Below are 23,187 nucleotides of genomic sequence, written 5' to 3' on the forward strand. Positions count from 1 at the left end.
GATGAATAAAAAAATATTTAAGTCCTGATTTCATTTCATCTCTTGTGTCCAGTTCTTTGTATGCTTAAATTTGGTCGGAGATCTACCGGATAAGGTTTTTTTTTTATGAGAGTTAGTTGCCTTAATTATTTACCTTACTTATTATGCACAAGGTTTATAGATCATGAAGTGGATTTTTGTTTCTTCTAACTCAATAAAGATTTTAATCTGTGTTGGGAACAGGAGGGATAATATAGTGTGAGCCAATCAGGAACTTCTCAAAATTTACTCATTGCTGGGGAAAAACCACGTAAACTCCTCAGGAGAAGCCGGACTGTTGACTGTCTTCAACATACCTTCCGTTCCACTAGAAGGGAACTGGCATTTTGTGTCCTAGGTTAGTTTATGGTACCAATGTCTTTCACTATTTTTATCATATATGATACCACCTTTCCTTCCCTCCTCTCGTTCCTTATGAACTATCCTTATAAGGGTTAAACTATGTCGTTACTTATAAGGGTTAAAAGAGGATGAAGAGAAATTGGAAATCTCACCCCTAAGAATTCGTCTCCATCGCACGGTGTGACTATACGGTCCCTGCAGCCTAGTCTGCCAAAGGACGATACTCCTTGCCCATAGTTTCCGTACCCAGAGTATCTCCACAAATCGTCATTCGTATCACCCTGTGATGAAGAACTCAGGAATTGGCTGTAAGGATTGTGGAACAACGTTTGCGGAATCTAAAACAATATAAAAATAGCACATAAAATATAGAATAATATTGATATTATTTACCAGTCCGCCTCCATAGTGTAGTGGTTAGCGTGATAGTTTAGAATGCTGGAGGTCCCGGGTTCGATTACCAAGAGGGTCAAAATAATTATTAGTGATTTTTCAGTCTAACATTTATTTCATTTGACCTTGGACTGGTACCTGAAGCGGAAGGCTTATCATTTTTCCTTCGTCTATTTAACGAACAATATAACACTGCTTCTATACGATGCAGTGCCCTATGCACCATTGGATGCAGATAATGGATAGAGAATTATTTATTATATCGGACACTGGATTATTCACTACGGATGAGATGTCAATTTTAAAATGCGTCTCAACTTGATATGAAACATGTAACGTTTATCCATATTTTTATGAAATAATTCATAAAAAATATATTTGTCTAATAATTTGGAATGAATTTCACCTACATATGTTCAAAAGGAATCAGCCAACTAAATACTTATCCCTCAACTGACATATTTCACAGATGTATTGAAAACCTTACCGATATAGGAAAGTTGACTGTGAGTTTGTACTTGCTGCGTACTACGATTTCCATACAAATATGAACTGGGATCTTTGGATATCCCCCTTCGGATCAAGTGTAATTTTTGGATAATCAGTACGGAAAAGGTTAAAAAATGTGCTAATTAAGTTTGAAATGTTTTTGCAATATATACTGAAGTTCAAGTTTTAAAATCAAAATTGACAAAATTACAGCATTTTTAATTGGTAGCACTTCGAGTGCCGACTCCTGTATATAATTCTAGACTTACATTGTAAGGGTCATCAGACCTCATGGCAACTGGTCCATCTCCTGAACCAACAACATCGTTTTCCAGCAGATCTCCGACCATTTGAACTGAAATGTTAAATTCAAATTAGAAATATATATTAAACTATAATTATAATCAGGGTGAGTCTATTTTTTTTCGATTCTACGTATTCATGCAAACAATATTTTTGAAGCATGAACTTTATTAAAATCACTATAGTGATTTTACAACAGAGTTACATTTTAATTATAAAATGGAAAATCACATAGTTAGTGCTTCAAATAAAAAATAAAATTAACGTTGTAATGCGCATATTTGGCGATTTAGCTAATAAATTTGCCGACTACTGATCTGAGCTAAGAAATCAATGAAAATCTTAATAAAATACATGCTTTATAATATTTTTATAAAATGTGTTATAAAACATGTATTTTTGAAAATATGACCGCGAAGTCAGTGTTTCGAAAAAAATCATACCATCTCCAGTATCTTGGACCTGTCCGACTCCTTGGACGGGTCCGCTGACGAATTCTGTTCCAGACCCACCAAACGCACCAGGTCCACTCCCGAAGCTTCCAGGACCTCCACCACCAAACCCTGGAGGACCTCCGTAAACTGGAACGTCATATAAAAATTATTAAGATATGAGGAATCGTGTTCCTTCCAACTTAGTTGACACTTGTAGGAGAATTAACCGGTCATCGCATACAAGACAGAGTTTGGGGCATTCTATTCTCTTTGCCTACCCCTGATGCAGAAGAACGTGATGTTTAATTAGCTTTAAAAAATTTTTAGTAATTTTTTTTTTTTTTTCCTTCATTTCTTTCTTTTTCGGGTAGAGCTAATAGTGTTTAACGATATTTACCCAACACTCTCCTTATCATTCATCGTTCACATTGTGTAATACCACTCAAAAACATTTTTAAGTGGTATTACATAAAGCAATGATGAATGATAAGGAGAGTGTTATATTACCACACCTCAAAGTAAACAATGCTTTTAAGACGGGATATTCGATAGCCCGCAACATAATTTTCTTTTAACCCAGGTAACATTTCACGTAGGTAAATGAATTTTTTGCTTAAAACACCGTTTTTGTATTGAAAACATAATTTTTTCTTCGATATAAATGTCCACCAAAAATCCTTCCTTAGTTTTTCCCTCTATCTCCATCTCTAAACTCCCTTTTTCCTTTGCCTTCCTTATTATCATCAATGTGTAATTTGTCTTTTTTCAAATGTTTAAGTACTATCTACCCTTTGATTGCAAATAGCTATATATTATATGATATCAAATGTCTTGACCTTGATCACTAGTCTTTTTTTGGCTGGTTGGAAGACTTTGCTTTTTACCAATAAACCTGCCAATATACTTATTTTCTGTACGTGAAGTTTAAATAATTAAATCCATAAATACCCAGGCTTCCGTAATTATTCTTTAATAAATATTCGTATTATATAAATACGCATTCATATTAAATAAATGGTTTTTAAAAGAAAAAAGTTATTAAAAGGTAGGAACTCATAAAAAACAGGTAGGAAAAATATTTACCCATTCCATATTGGTTTCCTTGAACCATGCTCGGTCCAATTCTAAAACTGTCACTGTCACAAGGTTCGTACGCTATCGAGCACATTCCCCTGCTTTGCCTCACGCACGCTCTGTAATTCTGGTCGGCCAAGTGGCGACCGTTCTCGGCGAAGTTGAAACTCTGCACTATGCCTGCAATCAGACAAAGTGAAAAATCACTCACCATAGATGTCTCTAGTGAAATTCTAGTGATTCAAGCACATCATTTCGAACTTGAACAAAATAAATACTATATATTTAAGTTATGTCCTGACATTTCTTAGTGGAACTGCATTTTATAAAATAAAATAACAACTATGTTATTTTTTTTGCTGGTGAAAGCTGCTGGTAAAGCTTGTCAAATAAAATTCATGTGGAAAAATACATAGTTGTTATTTTCTTTGATATACATATGTATATATATGTAGAAGTTCCAAGAATTTGAGCAGTGTGGTTATCAATCGTGGGTAGATTAGTGAATTTTACACGTGTGTAAAGTGATCACTTAAACTAGCCTATGACGGTCGTCAGCCCCGTAAATACCCAGATTTCCATATTCATCTTCATCTATGTGAAGATGTCAAAAAATAATAAAAAAATGTAAAAAGCATCTTCAGTTAAGAATAGCTCAGAGAACAATTAATAATATCATAAAATTTTTAGTATGGATATATATTTTGAGTATGGTTCATATTTGGATAAATACAAATCTGGACAGACTCAAAGTGTTGTGAATAAAATAAATAGTCAAAGTATAAGGTGCGTAAAAATAGAAAATCAGGTTTTCAGGTGTTTTCCAGTATGTAAAATAATCCGGGTTCATAATTGGGCATACCAGAAAGGGTCGTGAAGTACTGCAAACATTCCATCATCACACAAGTTGAGTTTGTGATATAATTGGACATACCAGTAACGGTCGTTAAGTAACGCAAACATTCCATCATCACACAAGTTGAACCTGTGATATAATTGGACAAAGCAGAAAGGGTCGTGAAGAACTGCAAACATTCCATCGTCACACAAGTTGGACCTGTGATAATTATATTACATGAACATACCAGAATGGGTCGTGAAGAACTGTAAACATTCCATCGTCACACAAGTTGGACCCGTGATATAATTGGACATACCAGAAAGGGTCGTGAAGTACTGCAAACAGTCAGCAGGCGCTCGCTGTCCGAAGGGTATCTGAGTGACCCTTATTTCCCACAGTCGCTGGAGGGTCGGTCGCGTCAGCCGCAATTTCATCGTCACAAACTTGACTTTGTTGTCGATATCGTAGTAAACTGTAATAACAACATAACACAATTAGCTAAACTGGCAGTACATAACAGAGTCAGTCTGGGTGCCAACCTTAATGGATGGACGTGAAGTTGGTTTTTTTTTATTACCTAACGTCCAAGTGACTCTGAAATCTAGCTACGGCTTATGCAACACCGCTTAGTGAAGTTGGCAAAAGAAGGATCCATTAATAAGGAATACATACTTACTTAAAACCCTAATCCGCACCCAATGGTGCAATTGGGCACTGCATGGAATTGACGCAGTGTCATCTTGATCATTACTTATGTAAGTGATCACCTTGCCTTCATGTGAAGGCAAGGTGATCACTCATGCGCTTCAGGAACCAGTCCAGGGTAAAGTTAAATAAATATTACAGTGTAAATCACTAATATTTATTTTCACCCCGCCCCCCTGGGAATCGAACCCGGGACCTCCAGCATGGTAGCTAAACACGCTGACCATTAAACTACGGAGGCAGACAAATGGACATTTGGAATTCTACAAGAAAGAAACAACAATAAAAACTTATCCAAAAAAATCATCATTCCATATCCCTAATTCAGAAACCACAGAAAACGTTTTTTTTTTCATTTGAAAACACAAAAAAAAATATGCAAAAAAAGGGCTATATTACATTCTTAATTAAACTATATTATTGAGTGTAAGTCCCTCTCCGAGCACAAGAGCTTAGTCTCTTTTTTGCAGAGGAACAGCCTTACTAATATTAATATAAGTTAAAAGTACAAATATCAAGCAAAGAAATTAAATTAAAATTATTTATTGGAAGTCTCATTTACTAATTAAATAAAATCATATATATTTTTTTAATATTTAAAAGTTGTCATTTCACAAAGTTGGTGCCATATCGATGAACAATATAATTCGTAATATTTTTTTTGACATCTCATCAAAGATGAAGAAGAGTATGGAAGTCTAGGCATTTAGGGGGCTGACGACTGTCATAGGCTGTTTTAAGTGATCACTTTACACACGTGTAACGTTCACCAATTCTACCCATTATTGAAACCACACTACTCAACTTCTTGGAAGTTCTATAAATATGAACCAATTTTGAAACATTGTTCTTGAATCACTAGAACTTCACTAGAAACATCTATTGGTGAGTTGAAAAGAAGCTTTTTATTGAGCAGAAACTCTCAAAGTGATCACTTAAACCAGCCTATGACAGTCGTCAGCTCCGTAAATGCCCAGACTTCCATATTTTTCTTCATCTTTGATGAGATGTCAAAAATAATATGAAAAATAACTCCTACATATAATTGGATTTATATTATCCACTGACACTTCGTGATGGAATTGCATTTTTAATATATTATTAGATTAAAACCAATATTTTTAGCTTTTCCACTTTATTTTTATTTGACCAGCGACCGGGTTTCGTCGTTACCGACATCACCAGACTGGTGGGAGGCTATACAAATTGTTATGTTATATATATATAAAACAAGGCAGGAGTTGATAACCATGATTTGATATAATTTTATTGAGAAATTAATTTAATTTTAGTGAATTTAAGTATTGTATGATATTAAAAATGTATATATTTTTTTTATAAAAAAATATTTTTGATATCATACAATACTTAAATTCAGTGAAATTAAATTTATTTTTTAATAAAATTATATCAAATCATGGTTATCAACTCTTGCCTTGTTTTATATATATATATATATATATATATATATATATATATATATATATATATATATATATATATATATATATATATATATATATATATATATATATATATATATATATATATATCTATATATATATATATATATATATACATATATATATATATATATATATATATATATATATATATATATATATATATATATATATATATATATATATACATAACAATTTGTATAGCCTCCCACCAGTCTGATGATGTCGGTAACGACGAAACCCGGTCGCTGGTCAAATAAAAATAAAGTGGAAAAGCTAAAAATATTGGTTTTAATCTAATAACCTGTAATTGGAGATTAGAAAATGTTGTAAATTATTCGTAATGTTAAAAATAATCGTGAACAACATTTCGCTCACTCCTTTCAAGAACGTCATAAATCAAAAAACTTGATTTTTCAGGAGAACGTTTTTAAAGTTTAAAAATATAACACAATGTATTAAAAATAAATATCAAGCCACTTATTAAACTTTTTACTGTGCAATAGATCATTTTAGGTAAAACCTGAAGATTTTTTCTGCATTTGAAAAATATTTAGAATATTTTAAAAAATAATTAAACAATACATTTTTCTCAAAATGCAAAAACAACACTTTCTGCCCTGTAGAGGATAAATATTGAGTTAAAAATATGCCTCTTTTGCTGGGATATAGTACATTTTCTGGGCATTCCGAAAACATGTACAACTGAAAATTTACGATTTTTGATTTATGACGTTTTTGAAAGGAGTGGGCGATTTGTAGAATCGAAATGTATAAATTGATGTTCCTCAATATGATTGATGCTCTCAACAAAGTTTTTGCCAATCTGAATGGGTCAACATTTAAAATAAAACAATCTCAATCTCAGGTATCGTAACTGGGTTTGTGATACCCAATAGATCTGTGGTTACCAAACTCTTTTGGCCAACGAATCCTTTTTCACAGTCAAAACTTACTGACAGACCCTGTGTGAAAAAAAAAATTGCATATTAGAAACATTACAAATTTAACTTATCTTGCGTGGTAGGTGACATTAAAATAAAATATAAATAAAATGTTTTGTTGAAGAAATATTTTCTCTCTGTTCGGTGTCTTACTCCAGATTTTAAATTATTTATTTATTTATTTATTTAAACATCATGTACATAAAATTAATAAGTAGGTACATTGGCGGGCTTATTGTGGGCCCAACCAAAAACAGACTAGTGATTTTGGTCGAAACGTTTGATACCATATATAGCTGTTTGCAATCAGAGGGTAGATAGTACTTGAATATTTAAAAAAAAAACATAAATAACAAATTTATGATAATAACGAAGGCAAAAAAAGGGAATTAAGGAGGTAGAGGGAAAAACTAAGGAAGGAGGTTTGATGGATAGTTAGGATTCTAATGATAGATAGTAATGTCTCAGACGTTTCTTAAAAGTTATTAGAGAAGGTGCATTTTTTACAAGGAGAGGTGACAATAATATGAAGAGTGAGGAAGATGGCATTATTACCGTTGACGAAATTCGTTTTAAAATTAGCTTACAATTTATTCCGCCTCCGTAGTGCAATGGTCAGCATGCTCGGCTAACGTTCTGGTGGTCCCGGGTTCGATTCCCAGGGGGGAGGGTCAAATAAATATGTGATTTTTTCACTCTTATATTTATTCAACATTATCCTGGACTGGTACCTGAAGTGGATGGCTGTTCACCTTTCCTTCATGTGTTAACGATCAAAATATCACTGGGTTTATATGATGCAGTGCCCTATGCACCATTGGGTTGCGGATAAGGGTTTGAAGAAGAAGAATAAAAATAATTTATTCATTGTTCTTTTTTATAATTTCTTTTTTTTTTATGTGTCATTTTTTCATTATTTTATATTAAACTTTGCTAAGACCCACTGACGATGTTCAGGGACACAGAAATTAATTTTAATATACCCCTGAAATATTCTGGAAACCCCTGGGGGTCCGTAAGGACCACTTTGGGAACCACTGGTTTAGATGGCACCTGAAGAATGACAGAGGAAGCAAAAAATGGGTTTTCCTGACGGATATTCAAAGCAGTTCAAAGAAGTTGAAACACTCAATAAGGCTGTCTGCATTTTCAATCAACCAATTACTTTTTATGACGCATGGGATTTAGTAATGAAGCTTCAATATTTATACAAAAGGGATCTCCATCCAATTTGTTTAACTGGGTATTTTTTTTTTAAACACACTTTTGTATTGTATGATTTTGACTTGTTTTCTAGTTAACTTATTGATTTTATTTTAATCATGAGGTGAAGTGTGCAAGAGGATTAATATGGCAAATACAGCATATAAAATACAATAAAAAATAAACTAATCTAGCAGTATACAACGGAGCCCTGGTCCAGCATTTTAATGCTGGACCAGGGCCAGCTTTTGCCAAATTTTTCTTCATTTTAATGAAGCAAAATTTGGCAAAAGAAGGATCAAAGTAGACTGAATGCAGTCTAAATGCGATCCTTTAGACGAATGTGCGGCAAAATTATGTATGCCAGATGTGTACTGATATTTTTTTTTTGTATTAGATACTGTATATATGTATTATATGTATTACTTTAAAGGCTTCAGCCGTTCAATAAATAAATAAATAAATATGGTTTGGGCATGTGGAACGAATGGGTGAGAAAAGAACGCCAAAATAAATTTACGAGGCGAATATAGAAGACCGAGGATAACTTGGTATGATCAGATTTATCAAATACTTGCTAGGGTCAGGTTAGAAGTTGGAATAATCGGCGCGTATGTGTGAGGATATGCACGAATGTGGAAGAGGCGAAGAATGTTTGCAAAGACAGAGTGGTGTGGCGTTCTATTCTCTCTGCCTAATCCTGCGGGAAAGCGGTGTATGGTTAGTTAGTTACTTAGTTTTGTTATTATTAACTATCTGTACTCACTGTGTTGTCCACTATTCATTCCACATAGGCTGAAATCTTTGGAACTTCCTCCCGATAGTACGAAACGATCAGAGTCACATTCTCCAGTAAGTCTATTGGGTTGTCCCTGAAAAAAAACGTAATCATGTAAATGAAGAAATTTAAAAGATCATTTTTAGATTTTACAGTCATGAGAAATATAAGTGTTTCTGTGAGCCTAAGCGGCTAATGAGCCATCATAATGATTAGAAATAGGTATCAAATTGTGGTAGAGTGGGTTCAAACTGAGATACTCTCGTAATAGTCCGCGGCACTAACCACGGGACCACAACCCGACACAGTCGTCTTATATATATATATATATATATATATATATATATATATATATATATATATATATATATATATATATATATATATATATATATATATATATATATATATATATATATATATATATATATATATATTCGCTCGCTCCTTTCAACAACGTCATATATCAAAAATCGTTGATTTTCAGTTGTGCATGTTTTCGGAATACCCAGAAAATGTACTATATCCCAGCAAAAGCGGCATATTTTTAACTTAATATTTACCCGCTACAGGGGCAGAAAGTGTTGTCTTTGCATTTTGAAGAAAAGGTATGATTTAATTATTTTTTTAAATACACTAAATATTTTTCCAATGGAGAAAAAACATTCAGGCTTTATCTTAAAAGATCTTTTGTAGTAAATATGATTGACGTACGACGCCATTTGCAAAAATTATAACATCTTCCGATAGGGTGATTGATTTTGTGCCACCCAGTATATAAAAATTAATCAAATTATGCATGCCTCTTTTCGTAAAAAGTGAAGTTTCGATATGTTTCACACCATTCTTATGTGAGCTTGAATAAAATTTATTGAAGAACATGTATGTAGTTACAACATTTTGAGAGTGTCCAAATACTTGTTCACAAAACTGGATTATCTCCAATTACAGGAGTTATTTTTCATATTATTTTTTGACATCAAGTGATCACTTTACACACGTGTAACATTCACCAATTCTACCCATTCTTGACTAACACACTGCTCAAATTCTTGGAAGTTCTATATATATATGAACCAATATTGAAAATTGTTCTTGAATCGAGACATCTAGCCCAACGCCCAGACTTCCATATTCTTCTTCATCTTTGATGAGATGTCAAAAAATAATATGTATGTAGATAGTGACAACCCGATAAGATGTGTATGTGTATGTGTTTTAGTGCTATTTCTAACTTATCATAGAGGAAATGGACACGATGAACAGTTTTATAGATATGTGTGTGTACATGTGTACATGAATACGTGTGTAATCGGGTCCAGGTCGTCAGGGATGGCACTCATCTCATGTGGCAATTACTTAAAGCTCGAGTACCGAGAGAATCCTCTGCCTTGCGCAGAGACTAGGCCACTAACAGTTGTTGGAACTCAGCGACAAGAGGCGAGAACTGGTCGCGTAACTACTCCAATAACAGAACGCCCAATTAACCGCCTTATAGCACCTTGTCTACACGTTTTATTAGAAGATTATTGTCGTTTGTGCGTTAAGCTTTTGAAACATGTTCGGATGTCTAGTAGTTAATGAATACTTATCGGGAAATTTTCTTACTATGATGATCAAATATCAGCCAATTTGCACAAGTAAATATAAAGTAAAAATGCCATGGTGATTGGATTCACTAATTTATATTAGAGATTATAAGATTTTATAATACAATTATTATACAAAGTAGATTTATTATTATATCTGCTTTGACCCTCTTCCTCACCAGTGGAATGCGTTCTGTGTTGGCACAAAAGAAGTGCCTACTCAAGTCAAAATAATTTGTATTTAACATGTAAAACAAATTCATGTAAATAAAATTCGTGGTCGAAAAACCCTGATGATACGAGATTTTTCTCTAAACAATTCAAAACCTTTAGAATTTTCGTAAAAATCGATTTAAAAAACCAAGGCATTCTATACACAAGATAACGTTTTAACCATATAACGTAGGAATATAACATTATAATTTGCCATTTTAAAACAGTTCCGATCACAATTTTTAAAATGTTAATGAAACCGAAAATAAAATAAATAAATATCCGTTTTGTTACCTAGCAAAACAAAATTAAGTAAGTCAAATTTATTACAAATATATAATAGATAAAACAGTAATCCATCCTCTATTAAGTATGTCATTTCATCTGCTGTAGTCAGATGAGTAATGTAGCCATACATTTACAAAAAATAGCGCATAATCTAACACAAAACTGATTCTATATCTCGCATGCCTTGAACTGTTTTTTTCTTTATATTTCAAACTCTCAATGAATGCCTGGTTCGATCACGACGCTCAAACACTCAGACTTGCATACCATCGTCGAAAAGAGCGATTACCTTTTTGAATAATAACACAATAGGCAATGAACATGCGCAAAGTACGTCTGAGTTAGTTAGCATATTGTAATATAGTTTTTTTTCGTTTGCATATCACAATATATTATAATAGATTTATATTATCCACTGACACTTCGTGATGGAATTGCATTTTTAATTTATTATTAGATTAAAACCAATATTTTAACTTTATATAAAATCGTGCTTTCAATACAAAAAAACTTTTATAAAAAATATTTAAAATATCATACAATACTTAAATTCACTAAAATTAAATTAATTTCTCATAAAATTATATCAAATCATGGTTATCAACTCCTGCCTTCTTTTATATATAACATAACAATTTGTATAGCCTCTCACCAGTCTGATGATGTCGGTAACGACGAAACCCGGTCGCTGGTCAAATAAAAAAGTGGAAAAGCTAAAAATATTGGTTTTAATCTAATAATAAATTACAATATATTATAATTACAAGTACAAACAAAAAAATCTCACAAAGGCATAGCCTGTGTGTGGGTATACATTTTCTTTTAGGTTTTAAAAAAAGGGCACTGGTAAGAATACAATAGATATCAGAAATAAAATATGATTAAAAGTGCTAATATAAACTGCAAAAATTTGATTTGAACAGAAAACAAAAATCAAAAAGATGAAAAAAGTTATCAAATATGTAGGTACTATATGAGTTTTACGTTTAAATGAAGGAAGTACTTAGATTTTTTTTTAAATAATTTAAGCAAGATTTTAAATTGAAACAAATTTAAGGGGATAAGTTATTAATATAGTCTTACCAAGTTGAAGTGAACAAAGTCCAGTCGAAGTTGTGAAGCCCCCTCCATCTTGTGTACCGTCAGGGTACAACTATCCATACTCCTGGCCAGACTCGGGAACTCGGGAGAGATGAAGTAAGTTATGTTGTTCTTTATCTCCTTCCCGCAAGTCGCTGTAACTGGTAACACACCAATGCAGGTTAAAATTACGGTAATCGTGTATAAATATAGATTTTATCTTGAATTGGCGCGTTACCAGTTACAGCAATATGCGGTAATACACCAATGCAGGTTAAAATCTTGGTAAATATGTATTAACAGATATTCACCAGAATTGGAGTGTTACCAGTCACAGCAATATGCGGTAATACACCAATGCATGTTAAAATCTTGGTAAATATGTATTAACATAGATATTCACCAGAATTGGAGTGTTACCAGTCACAGCAATATGCGGTAATACGCCAATACAGGTTAAAATCTTGGTAAATATGTATTAACATAGATATTCATCAGAATTGGAGTGTTACCAGTCACAGCAATGTGCGGTAATACACCGATACATGTTAAAATCTTGGTAAATATGTATTAACATAGATATTCACCAGAATTGGTGTGTTACCAGTTACAGCAATATAAGGTTACACACATATGCATAGTTAAAATCTCGGTAATCATGTATAAATATAGATTACTTAGATTTTAGTATAATTGGTACGTTACTACTACTTATGGCAATATGAGGTAACACACCAATGAATGAATTGGTGCATTACCACTTACAACAATATGAGGTAACACACCAATGCAGGATAAAATCTCAGTTATCATGTATAAATATCGATTTCTTAGATTTTAACCTGAATTTATTTATTACCAGCTACAACAATATATAGCAAGATACCGATGCAGATTAAAATGTAAATAGTCATTATTTATATCGATTAGTTAGATATTTACCTGAATTAGTATATTCCCAGCAACAACACATGGTAACACACCAATGCTGGTTAAAATTTAAGTAATCATATACATATCGATCGGACTCAACAGAATATCAATAGAAAGGATGAAAGGCAGAGAATTTCCCTCTTGATATGATTTTCTCATTTTCTTTTGGGGAGAATACCCTGGGTTTTTTTTCTTTTAGCGCCTGGCAATGCTAGATACATTGAGTGCAAAAAAAACAGCAGTAAAAAAATAGAAGTAAATAAATTATCAAAGAAACATCATGATAATAATTAGGGTAGGATTATCGTGGTGATACTGGGTGTTGGGCGTGTAGCAGGTCATAAAGTTAAATTATGACACTCACCATAAACTGTAATAAAATGAAGGTCTTGTCAAGCTTTGAGTGACGTCAATCTAGAATCGACCGATGGAAAAGCAAATACACCAGAGACAATTCGTGAAATATTACACGGGCAGGTATTGATATAAATTACTATTGGAAATGTCGTTATGTTTAACGACTGTGGTAATGTTTGCTCTGGGGTTTTAGACACATGGGTCCCGATAATTGACTAAAGAAGCGGTTCTCAAAGTGTTTCTCAATAAATAAATAAAAAAACGAAGATGTCAACAAAAATAGAAGTGATTTTATTTATCTATGTTTTTAAACATGTTACAAACATAAGTCATATATATAATATTCCCGATGAGTAATATCTATTTCTCATTTTGGGACATGGAATTTAGGTTAACAATACTGGAACACAAATAATAAAGTTACATTTTTTTTAAATAACCAAAACTGATACATGGCAAAATATAAAAACAATATACAGGTATAATAAATAGGCATAAGAAACATATTTAAAAGAAATACATGAGAAAAACGTAAGGTAAGAAGCATATTTAAAATAAATAAATGAGAAAATATAAAAAACATAAGGTAAAAACAAAATAAGAAAATATGACTAAACACTACATATATTATTATCTTTTCATAAAGTATTTTACGCTCTTAACCTTTATCTGACTGATCGCCCTGCCGTTACGTTATTGACGACATGATAACATTGGGTTAGTGCGATTCAGTGCCCTATACACCACTAGGTGAGCACGATAGTTGAAACACTTTTTTTTTAATTTCCGGTGATGATTTTTCGATCTTGTTAATGTGAAACATCTCATACGGTGATTTAATAATCGATATTTGTATAAGAATTGTGAATGAAATTTCAAAGACGCGTCGCTTTTACCAGGCAAATTTTGTTACATGAAAGAGAAGAGAGAGAGAAAGAGAGCTATTCAGTCCGGCGTTACGTGAGTGAAGCAAAATAACTACACATTTTCCGAATTTCCGTATTCCTTATTCGGTCTCTTAACGTGTTTCCGGTTATGCGCCTCAATGTCCTCATTTCTGAAGATCTTAAAAGAGATGTTGTTCCCGCTGTTCCTGCTCTGGTCTCTATACCATATGTGGTAATCGATCTTAATTATGTCTTGTATATTTGCACTTTGCTTTCAATATTCATGTGTTTCTTCTTCCAGTTTTTTTCTCTTAGGCAAGCGGACCCACCAAATTGTCTGCCCTGATTACCAAACGCAGCAGAATTCATTTTCCAATCTCGTTTGGTAGTATATCTAGCACCTCACCGAATGTAATATCTTCATCTTCTTCTTCTATTTCTAGATCCTAAGGATCTGTTTGTGTCTCCGCTTGTAGCTCTTGGGATGTTTAATCCCAGCTGTCTTTCCACCTTTTTGGAGGTCTGCCTGGAGGTCTGCATCCTTCAGGGATTCCTTGAAGGGCGATACGTGGAAGTCTGTCATCTGACATTCTGTTTACATGATCATTTCAGTGTCGCCTTCGTTGTCGTCTCCACCTCACGATATCCTCCGTCTTTCAAATGCTCCGGATGTCGGTATTTATTACTCGGTCTCGCAATGTGTTTCCGGTTATAGATCGAAGTCTTCATCTCGGAGGTTCGAAGTCGAGATTTTGTTCTAGAAGTATCTGCTCTTGCCTCAATTCTTGAAGTGGCTATTGGTCGAACACATGCTTTGTATATTTATTTATAATTTAATATGCAATGCTCATTATCCAAAGTAATGAAATCGATGACACGTCAAACGTAATTGAATTCGGTTAGCACAACTGTAAAACCATTAAGATGGTACTAAACGGAGTGCTACAAGAATGCAATTCGATTAGCCTACTAAATAGTATGGCGTTTATCTCTTGAGAAGTAGTAAACTCATCATTTTGTTAATTTGCTACTAATAATGAGGCGTGCATCTTATTTACTTATTTTATTTATGAAAGTATAAACTGTAAATAATAATTAAAATATTATTATATAAATTATAAATAAAATTGAGTGTCACAAATGAAGACTCTAAGGAACGCCAGGAAAATAGAAATATGCGTGATCAAATGATGTAGTTAGGTGGGGAAGGCAACAAGAAGATAATAATATACGCATATGAGGACAATGGAATTTTCTGGAATAGCTTTCTCAATATAACCATAGATGGATTTAGTAAGGTCACAGTACATCGTCATGAGATTAATTATATATGTAGGAGTTCCAAAAATTGATGTTGTGTGATTGTCAATCATGGGTAGAATGGTGAATGTCGAAAGTATGTTAAGTGATCACTTAACCAGTCTATAACAGGTAAATACCCAGACTTTCATATTCTTCTTCATGTTGAGATGAAAAAAATGTAAAAATAACTCCTAATTGTAGAAACCCCAGTTTTGTGAACAAGTATTTGGACAAACTCAAAAAAAATCATCTCGAGTTGGAGATAATGAAATTGCAATGCGATCCAAAACCTCTGTTGCGGGAACTGTCTCTAAATGATGAAAAAAAATGACAGGTCATAAATCCTGTAAATACCTACACTTCCATTTTCTTCTATGTGGAGATGTATCTATGTAGAGATGTCTAGAATATCCAGACTTCCATCTTTTTTATAATTGTTGAGATGTAAAAAGTATAAAATATTTGTCAGTCGATACTTACAAACGCAGCACACTCCAAAGCCGTGCGCGCAGGACCCGCTGGAAGTCCCTCCCTTCTGGTGACATCGGTAAGGATTGAGACATGTCCCTGAGCGACGCCTGTCCTGCGCCAGACACTCGTCCTCCGTCGAGGGGTAGAAGTAACTCAGAACTAAAAAGATCAATAATAGAACAAAATATGTCAATAATAGAACAAAAAAGGTCAATAACAGAACAAAAAAGGTCAATAAGAGAACTAAAAAAGTCAATAACAGAACAAAAAAGGTCAATAACGGAACTAAAAACGTCAATAACGGGACAAAAAAGGTCTAGAGCAGAACTTAAAACGTCAATATCAGAACAAAAAAGGTCAATAACAGAACTAAAAATGTGAAATAACATAATCACACAAAGTTACTCACAAAGTAAATCTAAAGGGGATACAGCGAAACACAGAATTCAATCAACGGCCGACCGCCGGAAAAGGTAACACGAGTTTCGTAAGTTTATAATAATATTATTTTGAAAGGCATACCGAAAAGATCTTACGTTTTTTTATTCAAATGTGGCATCGATATAATTACCACTTTAGTATTTTTAGTTTTTAAATATATCATAATTTTATTTATTAAATATTAAAATTAGAGTCTACTAAATTGTATTTTATAATTAAAAATACATAAAAATAAAATTTGTAACAATTGTTTCGCCTTGTTACGGCATTTTCAAACTACTGTTATTTGAAATGTACTAAAACTACAGTACAAGGCTAAACAATTGTTACAAATTTTATTTTTATGTGTTTTAAATAATAAAATACAATTTAGTAGACTCTAAAAATCAGTGTTTGATTTTGATAGTTGATATATAAATTAAAATGGAGTTTAACAAATGAAACGTAAAACCCACAAATTTATCATAATTTTACTCACATTTTTTGATCAGTGGCGATTATAAAGCGACCTTAATACGAACAAATCAGCGGAGACTGTATCACTTTTGAAATAATGGAACATGAAAGTAAAATTCGTTGAATCATTTTATTTTCTTTTCGCGGTCAGTTGTTCTTTAGTGCTCGGCATGTGATGAGCGTAGCGCCAGTACTAGTAAAAGAAGATATCCACTATAACAGGGATGGCGAATCTTTTTGAGCCTGAGTGCCAAAAAAATTCAATAAAATGATACAGCGCGTGCTATGTGCCAAAGAAATAAATATGCACCAAATATTTGTGTAACTTCATATTTATAATATTTTTTTAAACCCTTATCCGCACTCCAATGGTGCATAGGGCACTGCGTCATATAAACGCAGAGTTATCTTGATCGTTTACACATGAAGGAAAGGTGATCAGCCCTCCGCTTCAGGTACCAGTCCAGGGTAATATTGAAAAAATATTACAGTGAAAAAATCACTTATATTTATTTAACCCCCCTGATAATCGAACCCGGGACCTCCAGAACGGTAGCCGAGCGTGCTGACCATTACACTACGGAGGCGGACAATATAAATAAACAATTTATAATATAAACACAGCATTAATACGTCGAAAAGAATAATTAAGGATGTAATTTATATTTGAACCACTTCCTTTGTGATTTTCTATTTTATAATTGATTAATTATTAATGGCAAAATAAAATTAATGAGTAAAAATTATACATAATCAAGAAATGTAGAATCCTTAAAACTTAATTATTAGTTAGATTTTTGTTTCATTTATTGATTCGGCAGTCACTTTGTGGTAAAAACTATCCATTTAATTTAAGTTTTACTTAGTAAATCCATTTTTTTAAATTTAATGTGATACGTGTTTCGATGCATTACGCATATACGGTGTTTGAAAATGATGCGGAATGCATCGAAACACGTGTCATAGTAGATTTTATTAAATAGTGGTATTTAGGTACTGAGTAAAACTAAAATTAAAAATGGATAGATTTTTGGTGTTGGTTGCTAAATGCCATTTTTATTTCGATTTCATAGCTAGTAGTTTTTAATAGAAAACAAGCAGTAGTACTTAGTCTGTAAGTCTACTTCTCATGTCTGATACATATTATAAAATTCATTGAAGAAAATAATGATTGGTAAAAGTATTGATGAACGAGTATATGATATGGACATAAATGTATGACAAAATACACGTGGCTATTTAAACATGTTTAGATTTTTGTATACTATTTTGTCCGCCTCCGTAGTGTAATGGTCAGCACGCTCGGCTACCGTTCTGGAGGTCCCGGGTTCGATTCCCAAAGGGGGTAAAATAAATGTAAGTGATTTTTTCACTGTCATATTTATTCAATATTACTCTGGACTGGTACCTGAAGCGGAGGGCTGATCACCTTTCCTTCATTTGTAAACGATCAAGACAACACTGCGTTTATACGATGCAGTGCCCTATGCACCATTGGGGTGCGGTAAGGGATTTATTATTTTTTTATTTTTTTTAACTTTTTTTATTTTTTTTTGTATAAAAACTTTTATTTTTTTCTCTTGATTCGCGTGCCATAGGTTCGCCATCCCTGTTCTATACATGGGTAGACAAAGTGTGGCTCCGGAGCCACATGCGGCTTTTTGACCTTTAAGGTGCGGCTCCGGCACAAATATCCGCGGGAAGGCTCTTCGGGTCTACATATTCATGCGAACAATCTTTTTGAAGCACTAACCTCATTAAAAGAAAACTGAGAAATAGTCTGTTTGATGAGAACCTGGAGAGGTCCTAAAAATAGCGACATACAACCCTAACTTGATCAACACATACACAGAATTACAACTGTGGCCTTACTAAGCTTTCCAGTGCCGAGGACACATTTTACAAAACATATTCATTAAACTACATATCGCTCACTCCTTTCAAGAACGTCATAAATCAAAAATTGTCAATTTTCAGTTATGCATGTTTTTGGAATGCCCAGAAAATGTACTATATCCCAGCAAAAGTGGCATATTTTTAACTTAATATTTACCCGCTACAGGGCAGAAAATGTTGTTTTTGCATTCTAAAGAAAAGGTATCGTTTAATTATTTTTTTGAATACACTAAATATTTTTCAAATGGAGAAAAAAACCTTCTAGTTTTACCTAAAAAGATCTGTTGCAAAGTAAAAAGTTCAACAAGTGGCATGATATTTTTTTTTCATACATTGTATTTTATTTTTAAACTTTAAAAACGTTCTCCTGAAAAATCGAGTTTTTTTATTTATGACGTTCTTGAAAGGAGTGAGCGATATGACAAGAAAAAAAATTATAACACGGAATCAAATACGACATGGCTGAATGATGCGATCTCTTTAGATCTACCCACCTCTATTATCCATTTATGAACAGCTCTTTCATAATTAATTTCTTTGTTTAATGACTTTATAGATAGCGGAAGCATTTTTTATAACTTTATTACATAATAATCTGTCCGCCTCCGTAGTGTAATGGTCAGCACACTCGTCTATCATTCTGGAGGTCCCGGGTTCGATTCCCAAGGGGGGTAAAATAAATATAAGTGAATTTTTCACTTATATTTATTCAATATTATTACCCTGGACTGGTACCTGAAGCGGAGGGCTGATCACCTTTCCTTCATGTGTAAACGATCAAGATAACACTGCGTTTATATGACGCAGTGCCCTATGCATCATTGGGGTGCGGAAAGGGGTTATATTACATAATAATCAAGTTCATTTGACCAAAAAGAGGTATGTGTTAGGTTTTGTTCGATGTGTTTCTGTATATACATGAATATCTTGGAAAACTATGAACAATAGACGATTTGATTGAACAAATACTTAATACATTAATATATTATAATAATTATCTTTGAAGCATTGTCGTGAATACGTATGTTGCGTTGATTAAAAGCAATTTCGACGAGAAAGTTCTGTGTGCGTCAATTTTTATATTTGACCACATAGCCGTTACATTAAAACGAGTGTGTTTGTTAGAGAATACAATATAATTGCGCACACCAAATGCACATGTACTTTCTCCTCATTTCAAAATTATGTAGGGCTCGACCCAAATCAGTTTTTTCGGCAATTATAAAATAATAAAAGATTACGTTTTTCGACATCTCAACACAGTTGAAGAATAATATGGAAGCCTAGGTATTTACAGGGCTATTGATCCGCCGTAGGCTGGTTCTATGTTTGGTTTTAAAAAGCTTTTATCTAGAAGAGGGCATTTTAATTAGATGTATGCAAGATCCTAACCGGAATATTTTACATACTAAGAGATGCCTGAAAACATAATTTTCAATTTGAAAAATTAATGGAACTCCTACATATTGCTTTCCCAATTAAACCATGGATGGCTCTAGTGAACTCACATGTACTTCGTCATGAGATTAATAATATGTGCAGAAGTCAGTCATGGGTAGAATGGTAAATGTTGCACGTGTGTAAGTGATCACTTAACCAGCCTATAACAGGTCGTAAGCCATGTAAAAACCTAGACTTCTATATCCTTCTTCATCTATTTGTAAAAATAACTCTTAAGTGGAGTACAAGTATTTTCATTAATTGATTCGGCAGTCACTTTGTGGTAAAATCTATCCATTTTTAATTTATGTATTACTTAGTAAATACCACTATTTCTTAAAATCTACTTGTGACATGTGTTTCGATGCATTCCGCAACATTTTCGGTGTTTGAAATTGACGCAGAATGCATCGAAACACGTGTCACAGTAGATTTTAAGAAATAGTGGTATTAACTAAGTAAAACTTGAATTAAAAAAGGAGTACAAGTATTTGAATATACTCAATATATTATGAAGAAAAAATAGGGAAAAATCATCTCAAACCGGAGGTAATGAAAACCGCAATGCAGTCCAAAACCTTAGTTTCGGGTACTGTCGCTAAATAATCCTAACGACAGGCGGCATAATACCCCAAAAAATGGGCTTATCTTAAAACAAGTCTGAAATTACAATTGATGATTATAAACGACTTCTTTTCATTTCCATCGATCATTAATTTTCGACAGTATGATATCATTTGCATAACGAATGAGTTTTATAATGTATGTAGATTATTCGATCGGCTTATAGCTTTGTAGTTAACTCAACAACATTACATACTTGTCTTCGAGATAAAATCAGGCCAATAGATAGATCCTGAACGATATATCTATGTAGATAAGTCAAATGTCGTTAAATTTAACAATACTTCTTATTTTAAAATAAAATAAAATAAAAACATTTGTATATTAAATATGATTTCTTAAAACATTCATGTTTCTCACTCTTTTTAACATCATATATCAAAAACCTTGATTTTTCGGGAGATCGTTTTTAAAGTTCAAAAATATAATCAAATGTATTAAAAAATAAATATCAAGCCACTTATTGAACATTTTACTGTGCAACAGATCTTTTTAGGTAAATCCTGGATGTTTTTTCTCCTTTTGAAAAATGATTAGTATTTTTTAAAAATAATTAAATAATACATTTTCCTCAAAATGCAAAAACAACACTTTCTGCCCTGTAGCGAGTAAATATTAAGTTAAAAATATGCCGCTTTTGCTGGGATATAGTACATTTTCTGGGCATTCCGAAAATATGCACAAATTAAATTGATGATTTTTATATATGACGTTGTTGAAAGGAGTAAGCGATATGTGTACCATGAAATACATTAATGCATTCGTGTAGAAGAAAGGCGACATGACGTCACCGCCGAAAACAATCTGCATTGTCAATTGATTCTAAAAATTAGTAAGAATGGCTAACGGTGCATTGTGGAGTTAAATGTCTCTCGGTGCAGCAAGAATGCAGTTTGTTTCCTTGTCAAATTAAGTGCGAAGGAGGCGCATCTTGCGTACGGATAGTACCGCTAGTGAAACTGGATATGCACCATTATCTTATTGGGTTGTCACTGCCTACGTACCTACTTTCCAATCAATAAATTTTAACTCACATGACAATGATTAAATTTATTTTTTAAAACATATTACATACATAAGTCATATATATAATATTCCCGATGAGTAATTTATATTTCTCATTTTGGGACATGGGATTAAGGTTAACAAGACTGGAACACATATCGCTCACTCCTTTCAAGAACGTCATAAATCAAAAATCGCCAATTTTGAGTTGTGCATGTTTTCGGAATGCCAAGAAAATGTACTATATCCCAGAAAAAACGGCATTTTAAAAACTTAATATTTACCCGTTACAGGGCAGAAAGTGTTGTTTTTGCATTTTGAAGAAAATGTATTATTTAATAAATTTTTTAAATATACTAAATATTTTTCAAATGGAGAAAAAACCTTTAGGTTTTACCTAAAAAGATCTGTTGCACAGAAAAAGTTTAATAAATAGCTTGATATTTATTTTTAATACATTGTATTATAGTTTTAAACTTTAAAAACGTTCTCCTGAAAAATCAAGATTTTTGATTTATGACGTTCTTGAAAGGAGTGAGCGATATAATAATGTAACAAAACGAATACATGGCAAAATATAAAAACTATAAACAAGAATAATTAACAGGCACAGGAAGCATATTTAAAAGAAATAAATGAGAAAAACATAAGGTAAGAAGCACATTTAAAATAAACAAATGAGAAAATATAAAAAAACATAAGGTAAGAACAAAATAAGAAAATATACATACTACGTTTATATATTTCCATAAAGTATTTTTTCAGATCATTTGTTTTGGATTCCCGAATGGGTTCTATTTTATATGTCAGGCAGCTGGTTAATTTTTTATTGAATCTTGTATTGTTTTATTCACATCTCAACAAAGATGAAGAAGAAAAGTCTGGGCATTTACGGGGCTTACGACCGTCATAGGCTGGTTTAAGTAATCACTTTACACACGTGTAACAATCACCAATTTAACTTAGTTATTTTTTTACAAAAATTTTAATAATATTAGTATATAACCACTCACCGTAAGTGAGTGGTTATAAACTTATATTATTAACATTTTTGTAAAAAAATAAATACGTAAAAATTACTAACCACAAAGTAATATAAATGCTTTAAATATTAATAATATTGAGAATATAACCACCAATTCTACCCATGATTGACAACCACATTTCTCAAATTCTTGGAACATCTATATATATTAT

The 23,187-nt window shown here is 32.6% G+C and overlaps 1 protein-coding gene across 1 annotated transcript in view; it reads right to left on the reverse strand.

The window, feature by feature from the left end:
- The window catches only part of LOC148309264 (uncharacterized), a 33,410-nt gene that overhangs the window by 7,445 nt on the left and 2,778 nt on the right, over positions 1-23,187 (reverse strand). Inside the window, exons 3-10 of the mRNA XM_088260406.1 lie at positions 16,138-16,287; positions 12,182-12,339; positions 8,997-9,102; positions 4,232-4,387; positions 3,084-3,254; positions 2,010-2,147; positions 1,533-1,618; positions 534-719 (exon numbers count right to left, since the gene is read on the reverse strand). Coding sequence (XP_088116532.1) covers positions 534-719; positions 1,533-1,618; positions 2,010-2,147; positions 3,084-3,254; positions 4,232-4,387; positions 8,997-9,102; positions 12,182-12,339; positions 16,138-16,287 — 1,151 coding nt within the window. The remainder of the gene's footprint in view (positions 1-533; positions 720-1,532; positions 1,619-2,009; positions 2,148-3,083; positions 3,255-4,231; positions 4,388-8,996; positions 9,103-12,181; positions 12,340-16,137; positions 16,288-23,187) is intronic.

Source organism: Brachycentrus maculatus, unplaced genomic scaffold (assembly GCF_059751285.1).
Source record: "Brachycentrus maculatus isolate JH-2025_06_01 unplaced genomic scaffold, ASM5975128v1 h1tg000134l, whole genome shotgun sequence".
In the NCBI taxonomy this organism is placed as follows: domain Eukaryota; kingdom Metazoa; phylum Arthropoda; class Insecta; order Trichoptera; family Brachycentridae; genus Brachycentrus; species Brachycentrus maculatus.